Consider the following 8,611-nt stretch of genomic DNA (forward strand, 5'->3'; position numbering starts at 1 on the left):
CGCAGCCACTGCCTCCCCCCCCACCTCCTCCCCGTTCGGCCCGCGGGGACTGAGCGGAGGCCATCCGCACGCAGGCCGGTCTGGTCCACTTGGGGGACGCACGGCCCGCGCCCCGCTCTGCGCTACGAAGAGGCCGGCCCAGGTGACCGCGCGCGTGTCCCCAGGCTCCGGCCGGGAGCCGCGGGCCGAAGGGAGGGCGGCGTGGCAGCGCCGGCGGCCCGGGTCCTCCCGGGGGTGGCGTGCGCGGCTCTCACCTCCACCTTCCCGGGTCCCCTCGGCCTCGCCGTGGAAGGCGCCCCGCGTGGCCTCGGGTCCGGTCGCCTGCCCCGCGCCGTCCCGCGTGTCCCTGCGGGACCCGGATCCCGGGCGCCTTCCTCGCGGACTGCCAGGAGGGCCCAGAGGTGAGCTTGCTGCCCCGAAGTCCACAGCGGAGACCCGGGGCTCTGGGCGTGAGGACTTTTGGCTTTGGGTAAGGTTTAGACACACGCCGCTCGTGTCCCACCCGCGAAGATGCCACCCCTCCCCCGAGAGTTTTATTTGATTTTATTTTAATAAGTTGACTCCTCCGTCGGACGTGTGTCGTAAAGCATTCTAGAGAATGACTGTCACCGGACCGACCGCCTCTGGCACGACGCGAAGCCTTGCTGTCACTTGGGGAGGAAGGAGAAGGAGCCAGGCCGCTGGCAGGAGCGCAGGCAGCGGCAGAGGTAGGCCAGGTAACTGGCGGCTCGGGACGTGCCTCCGGGGGCCCGGAGGGGAGATGCTTAGCGGCGGGCCCTGGGACCCCAGCCCTAGAAAACCCTTCACTCCATTGCCCCTCTTCCACCCCTCCCCAACCAGGGGCAGGAGGGTGCTGGGGGAGGGGGTACTGGTCCCCGACGGAGGGGGGGTTGCTCAGGAGGTCCACCGGGTATCCGTGTGTGCGGTCCTGGGCAGACGCCCACCCAACAGGTGCCTCTTCCCCAGAGGCCGCCTCGGAAAGGTTTCCTGTAAGGTCGAATCCCTGCAGGTGAGGGCTCGGCCTGCAGCCCTCTCGCCCCCACACTTCCCTGCACTCTGCCCTGGCAGCCGGGCTGCCGAGTTCTGTTAAGGTCCTGCGGGGGCAGACCCCGGGCTAGGCTGCAGCCCAGTCCTGTTGGCCAGCAGAACTTTGAAGACATAGTTAAGCTGCGTTTGTCTTTCCCTAGGTCCAGGGGAGCCCGTCCCAAACCCAGGTGTCGGGTTTGAGAAGAACCCATCCTCCGTGGCCTGCAGGCTTGTGGCCCCTGCCTCCCCAGTGCTCCCCCCTTCCTAAAATCCAGCCTCCTGGCTTCAACCTCCACATCGCCGCTTCCCACACACTGGGCCACTTGGAGGACCCAGCCCCCTGGTTCCCACCACGCTGCCGCCCCACGTGGGCTGTCCTAACTCAGTGTAGGGCAGACTTTACACCAATTATTGAAGTGTTGAAAAGGAAAGGGAGAATGGAGGGGGGGGGCGGTGCTCCAGCAGTCGTCGGAGCATACCAGCGTGGGGTCTGGGATGTTTTTGGTCTTCCGGAGAGGGGATTCTGGGAGGTAGAGGCCTGGAAAGAGAGTCACCCAGGTGGGATGACAAATGTAACAGCCAACGGATCAGATTGCAGGCTTCGGGGTTCGCTTCCAATTAGATAGTTTAAGTGAAAAAAAAATCAGGTCTAATGTTTATCACCAAGGATGATTGGCCTGCAATGTTTCCATTTCCAAAGGCCAGTTCCTGCTGTGTTTCATTAGCATTTGGGGCTCGTCCCCTCGCCCTCCCTCCCGCTCCCTCCACCCCCCTTGGGCCTGATCTCTGCCAGGGGCAGAAAGAAAACAGCGAATTATTACAAAAACATCCCCAGTTTGGAGCAGGAGCGTATGCTCCGGATACACTCGATTTTGACATCAATTAAGTATATAAGCAGACAAGGCCACGTGGCTTTGGAGGGGCTCCCGCCGCCCAGGGCGCGTCTCCACCACGGCTGTCTCCTCTTCGTCTCTTTCGCGCGAGCTGCTGATTCTGAAGACAGCCTCTTCCTCCCGCGTATTTCCCCCAGCAATTACACCCCTCCACTGAAATCCAAATTCTCCATACTGCTGCCTGCTACTAATAAAAACCGTCTACCTTGCACTATTAAACAGTCGAATCGCAGTGCTTGCCGCTTTTATTGGTAGTGACTGTAGCAAATTAACATGCCTACGCAGAGACATTAAAACTTAGGCTCCGCATTGTTCCTGGAATATACAAACTTCGTTTCACGTTAAAGCTCCCGGATTTTTTTTTTTTTAAGTCACTTTCCTTGTCTTGGATTAAAGTTGGCTGGCTCTTCTTTTAAAACAAGTCAGTGGGAAAAACAGGCTGCAAGCGAGGAGGCCCGACGCGGTGGCTCGGCACGCGGCCGCCCGCGAGGGTGGCGAACTCCGTCTCCGGTGACCGCGGAGAGCGCAGGCCGCGCGGGGAGCGAGCCGCCGGCCCCGGGCCCCACGGCCGCCCGTGCAGCAGGGCGGGGACCCGGGCGCTTTGGTGGCGGGCGAGGGGTGTCCGGGCGCCTGGCCGCGGCTGTTTTCGTGGCGTCCGAGCCGGAGCGGCGGACAGAGGCGAGGCCCGCGCGGCAGCCCCGGCCAGCTGCGGTGACAGCGCGATGGGATGGCTCGTAACCGTCACGTAGGCGGCGCGCGGTTTCGGGCTCGGTTTCCCTCTCCTCCCCTCCGCGCGCTGATGAAAAGAAGTTAACACCGTCGCATTTCTGTGTCTTGTCCCCACAGCCGCCGGTGCCTTTAGAGCGAGTCGGCGTGGACACGCACGTTTCAAGGAGCCGGGGCGTCCTGCGAGGCCGAGCGCAGAGAAAGGCCTGGGGCCGGGCTTGCGCCCGAGGGTCTCTCGGAAGGAGCTGGCGGCGCCGGCCGGGCCGCCTGGCAGCCTCGGTCGGCCCTGGGCTCTCGGGCGGGGCGCGGGGAGGCCGGGGAGCGGCGCGGGCCCGGGAGTCGTGCGCGCGGGCGGCGAGGGGGCGCTGTGGCCCGTGGCTGCGGCCTGGTCCCTGCAGCGGTGGCCCCGGCGCAGTCCCTGGCCACTGAACGGCGGTGGGCGCTCTCGCCCCGGCCCGGCCTACGTCTGCCCGCGTCGCTTTAACTTGGGGAAGAAGGAAAACTAGGCCGGGCGTTTCGATGAACCGAAGCCGCGCACGAACTTGCTTCACTCTGTCTCACTGCCGGGTAATGGGCGCAGTTTGTGGGGTTGGTGGCAACACTTACAAAATGGAACGTGTAATGGGGGGGGGTCGATTAAGGTGAACGTATACATTTCCCCCCAGGGCTGTGACTTTCGCCACATCGGCGTGGGCGCGTCAGGGCACCTGCCCAGCGTGTTCCGAATCCCGGGTCGCTGCTGGCCCACGACTTCCTGGGGCCCTGCAGCAAACGCAGCCAGAAGGAGTCGGGGGTCACGAAGTTCGGATCTGCAACTTCCTTTGTTTCCGTCTCCCTCTGTTTCTCGCAAAGCAGCGCTGGCCGCCGTGAACTGCGCAAAGAGCAAGTCCCAACGAGACGCGAATCTCTCTCCGACGCGGGTACCTCCGGGCTCGTCCGACGGGGCTGCAGATACGGCGCTCTTCGGAGGTTCTCAAACACGGTTCCGGTGAGACCTGTCCCCGCAGAGCGAGCGCGCGGGAGAACCCTGGCAGGCGGGGGTGGGGGGGTCCCCTCGCCCCCGGCCCGGAGCCGCCTGCGGCCTCGCGGGAGGAGACCCGAGGGCGCAGCCCCCAGAGGCCGGGGGCAGCCCGTGGGGTCTGGACCCCAGGACCGAGGGCACCTCTCTGGCTCCCCAGGCACCGGTGTTTGGTTACCGGTCGCTGACTCCAGCGTAGCGACGGCAGACCCCGGTGCCTTCGAGCGGGCAGCCAAGTGTGCGTGCTCCCCGCGGCGCCCGCCTCCGCCGCGTCCCCACTTCCGCGCGTCCGGCGGCCTCTGGCCTCGGTCCCTGCCCGCCCCCCGCCTCCCCCCGTCCGCGTCCTCCCAGCTCCTCTGCCGCCGCTTCCCCCGCCTCCGGCGCGCAGCCCCCGAGCCCGATTTCCGTTCCTGGAGACCCGCTTCGGGAGCGGCCCGCGTGGGTCAGCGATCCGCGCGGGAGGCAGGTGGGCGAGCCCCCCCCCCGCCCCCCTGGCCGTCGCCGCTCGAGCGGGGGGCGCACCTCCGGGGGCCGGCGGCGCGGACCGAGCGGAGCCCGCGGGCGCAGGAGCAGGTAGGACCCCCGCTCGCAGGAATACGCTGGCGAAGGAGGCTTCTCTTCAGCCGTCTGACGGCTGCTTTAGCGCCTGTCTGGGGCCGTGTTGCATCGCCTCGGGCTAACTCCTCGTGGGTCGTGTGTACCCCAAAACAGCTCGCCCAGACCGCCGACTCGGGGGCACAGGGCAGGCGCACAGGCCAGCCCGGCCCCTACCAAGCTCTCCCGGAGGCTGTGGCACACCTGGGATTGCTTAGGTAGGGAGGGCAGGAGGGTTTTGTTTCCTTTTTGTTTTTGATTTGTTTTGTTTTTCTTTTGAAAAACTGGAGAGCATGCGGCAGCCATTTGACAAATTGCACCAAAACAGTCCTCATTAAAACTTCAGTTGGGCAGCCTAGAAATGGCCGATCCCCACCAGGGGGAGGACACTGGGAGCGTTTGCAGATAGGACAAGCCTTGCTGTGCAGAATCAGAAAGAATCCTCAGAGTCCGAGAGTGAAGACGAGCCATTTGGTGGAAAAATGGACCCGAGATAGGAACAGACTGTGCGGAGAGCAGGTCTGAAAAGGCTCAAGGATGCCCTAACTCCCTAGTGATGGGAAATCAGAGAGTGCCCCAGGTGCGACTTTCCGTCCACTGGAGGCCACCAGACTAGGCCCGAGGGTGCAGGCACAGGGAATGTCTCTCACTGCAGTGCTAGCTGAAATTGCTGAGAGGAAACTAGGGAGCTGTTCGGCAGCACGTGGGAGGTCAGCAGACACCCACTTCTCTGGTCTGCAACCCACCACTTCCTGGTCCACCACAGAGAGCAGGCCAGTGGAGGCAGGGAGGGGTGGCCAAGCACCGCCCGCAGCGTTGTTTGCCAAGTGCAAACTGGGGACCCCCGGACCGCAGTCAGCGCAGGCCTGGGTACGCAACGTGGGGCATATTTCATGGAACACAGTGGCCCCCAGGGGTGAATGTGCATGAAGGTAGTGCCCCTTGGGTCAAAGTGTGTAAGTCCTGAAGGTGCAAAGCTCAGTGAGAAAATCCTCCGAAAGGAAAAGGATTCGGGCAAGATGATGCAAAGGGTGGAGTTTTACGGATGACAGTATTCTGTGCTATTTACAGTTACAGACGGGTGGGGGGCTGTCCCAGAAGCTGCTGTCACAGTGTGGGAAGGAAGGCCTCCACTCCCCCCGCAGGGTGCCTGAGTACTTGTGAAGGGCGGGGGGGGGGGGGGGGGGGATTTGGAGGGGGGTCCAGCGCTATTGGTGATGTTTTAATTCTGAAAAGCGTATCTGATGTAAATGTCCCACGAAAGGTGAATGATTATTCACTTGGAATGATGGTCACATGCAGTTATGTTACTCTGTACATTTCTATTGTGTGGAAATATTTTGTGTTGAAAATGAAAATAAAAAATAAGAGTTAGCACTTTAAAAAGTGTTATACTACAGAAGAAGTCTAATTTAGGGGTTTTATTTAAAAGCAAAACAAGGAGGTACCTGGGTGACTCAGTCCGTCAAGCATCCGACTTTGGCGCAGGTCACGATCTCACGGTCCGTGAGTTCGAGCCCCGCGTCGGGCTCTGTGCCGACGGCTCGGAGCCTGGAGCCTGCTTCGGATTCTGTGTCTCCCTCTCTCTCTGCCCCTCCTCTGCTCATGCTCTGTCTCTCTCAAAAATAAATAAACATTAAAAAAAATTAAAACCAACAAAACAAACAACTAGGTCTTGGGTTTGCGGTTCAGACCTTTAAATGGATTTTGTCACCTGTGTATATGTCTTTGTGCCATTATCCGAGGCCCGGCACGGGGACGGGCTGCTTGGGCAGCGGGCTCCCCAGGATCACTGTGCCTTCCATCTGGGGTCTGCAGAGTCACTGCCTCGCCTCGTGGGAGGTGGGGCTGGCCCCTGGCTCTGCTCTAGGCGGGGGGCACCATGGGCACCGAGGCCTCCAGGGAAGGGGAAGGTTCAGGGAGCACTGCAAGTGTCCGTGGGGAGAGGCTTGCCTTGACGCTGAGTGCATTCCCGCATCTTCCCTGATGTCACAGTGAACATCTTTAAGAAATTCCAGTCGAGGTTAGAGAGAGGGGCTGGGGGCAGCACACAGCCTAGCGAGGAAAGGAGAAGAGAGGCGGGCCTGGGAGACAGACGGTGCTGCTCTGCCAGGCTGTGGCCCTTCAACACCGCCTCACTCCTGGAGGAGACTCCTCCGGCCTCTCTTGCCTCAAGCTCCTTCGAGAAACAAGGCACTCTCACTCTCCTCTCCGCTGCAGCCAGAGGGATCTGGGTCTTCACGTACAAATCTGCTCAGAGCCCTTGCTCAGTGGGAGAGGCCGCTAGGCCGGGTCCTTTGGCCTGGCCCGTCAGCGATCATAGTGGTCTGCATATGTCATTCTGCTCTCCAACCTGTTTAGAGCCCGGCCAGGAGGTGGGCACTCTTGCCTGGGAACCACCGCACTTCCGCAAGCTTCCCTGTGCCAACATGGCCGAAAGCCCTTTGGAACTCGTTTCTGCCCACAGCTGTAGGCTGGCAGCTCCCCGGCTCCCTGCTCGCAGCACCCTGGCCCACTGGCCTTTCCGCCAGCAGCCACATTCCCTCCCCGGCCGGGCCTCTACAGATTGCTTCACCCCTCCAGTCCTTCCCCCTCGTTCTCCTTGGGAGCTGCTGGCGTCCGGGTAGGCGGGCTCTCTGGCCTCATTCTCCCAATCCCAGTCCAAGCCTGGGAAGGTCATGAACGCTAAATAAGTGTTGAATAAATGAATGAATGAACGGGTGGATGAATGGCTCACTCCTGGTTGTTCATTTTTACTTGTAAGAGGCACAGCAAGGAGCCGAGGGAGATGAGCAGAGAACGGACCCGGACACTTGTGTAGATTTCACCACTGCTTCCCCCTGGGGCAGTCCCCTGCACCTGAGTGTCGTGGACCGCAGGTCATGGGGCAGATCAGATGACAGGAGCCCTGGCTTTCCAATGAACGGCATGATCAATTTTGGGTGTTAAACTGTAGGACCTAATAGATATGCACATTGAAAATAACGTGGAGTTTTTAAAAAAGTCCTGAGTTAGGGGCACCTGGATGGCTCAGTTGGTTGAGCGTCCGACTTTGCTCAGGTCATGATCTCACAGTTCGTGAGTTCGAGCCCCGTTGACAGCTCAGAGCCTGGAGCCTGCTTCGGATTCTGTCTCCCTCTCTCTCTACCCCTCCCCCACTCTCACTCTGTCTCTCTCTCTCTCTCTCAAAAATAAACATTAAAAAGAAAATTCCCGAGTTAGCCATCAGCCCCCAGACTTGCTTTCCTTGAGCAAAGTGGGCACGCGTTTTCTGTTTTGCATCCGGAATGACCTGTGCTATTCCCGGCACATAGCAGGTGCTCACAGCAATTAATTGGGTTGACTGAATGAATGCGTGTTGACATTTGGGAAAAGGAAACTTGAACATGAGCAAACTGAACGGTGATGATATTTTACATAAAATATTCAGGGTGGGAAAGAGTTATAGTATTTAAAAAATTAATTTGATTCCAGCAAGAATTTTGTGGATACAGGCAAATCACTTCCCAAATTTATTCGTAAAGGCATGGTCTTTAGTACTGCTTAAATAATTTTGATGAAGGACAAATAGGGGGAATCAGTCGATTTTATTTTAAGACGTTACATGGCTACCAGAGTCCGGAGTATGTGGTGCTGGTGGAGGGACAGACATGTAGATCATCGGAGCAGAATAGAGAGCACAGACACAGACCCACACGAGCCTGACCTGTTTGATGACAATGAAAAACAATTCAATGGACGAAAGTTAGTCTTTTCCACAAATGGCGCTGGAGTCACTGGACATTCCCAGCAAAACAACAACATGTACAACATGTCAGCCCAACTCTCACACCTTGCTCAATAATGAACTAAAAATGGATCGCTGACTTAATTGAATTGTAGAACTTTGAGAAAAACATAGAAGAAAATCTTTAAGATCTAGGAGCTAGGCAGTGAATTCTTAGGCCAGAAAAGGAAAATTTGATTAATTGAACTTGATCCCAATTAAAACTTTTGTTCTGGGAAAGACACTTCCAGTTTTAACTATTATTCTTTTTGTGAAAAATATTTGTAAAAGAACACAAAGATGAGCTGCAGAGTGAGGGAATTATCTGCAAAACACATATCCAACAAAGGACTAGTATCTACAATATATAAAGAACACTAAAACAAAGCAAAACAAAGAAAGAAAGAAAACAATGACAGGAGACCATCATTTGGAATTTGGACAAAAAAGATCTAAGAAGACATTTCACCAAAAAGGATATAGAGATGGAAAATAGGCACATGAACAGATGTTCAATGTCATCAAGGAAATGCAAATTAAAACCACAATGAAAGGCATGACCCCCCTCGAATGGCAAAGGTAAATAGA

General features: G+C 58.1%; 1 protein-coding gene across 1 annotated transcript in view; it reads left to right on the forward strand.

The window, feature by feature from the left end:
- IRX2-DT (IRX2 divergent transcript) overlaps window positions 1-3,516 on the forward strand; it is a 41,064-nt gene extending 37,548 nt beyond the window's left edge. Inside the window, exons 5-7 of the mRNA XM_040491840.1 lie at window positions 6-401; window positions 617-707; window positions 2,766-3,516. Coding sequence (XP_040347774.1) covers window positions 6-401; window positions 617-707; window positions 2,766-3,074 — 796 coding nt within the window. The 3' untranslated portion in view covers window positions 3,075-3,516. The remainder of the gene's footprint in view (window positions 1-5; window positions 402-616; window positions 708-2,765) is intronic.
- Window positions 3,517-8,611: the final 5,095 nt, after the last annotated feature.

This window comes from Herpailurus yagouaroundi, unplaced genomic scaffold, assembly GCF_014898765.1.
Source record: "Herpailurus yagouaroundi ecotype Mexico unplaced genomic scaffold, PumYag 29, whole genome shotgun sequence".
NCBI classification, from domain to species: domain Eukaryota; kingdom Metazoa; phylum Chordata; class Mammalia; order Carnivora; family Felidae; genus Herpailurus; species Herpailurus yagouaroundi.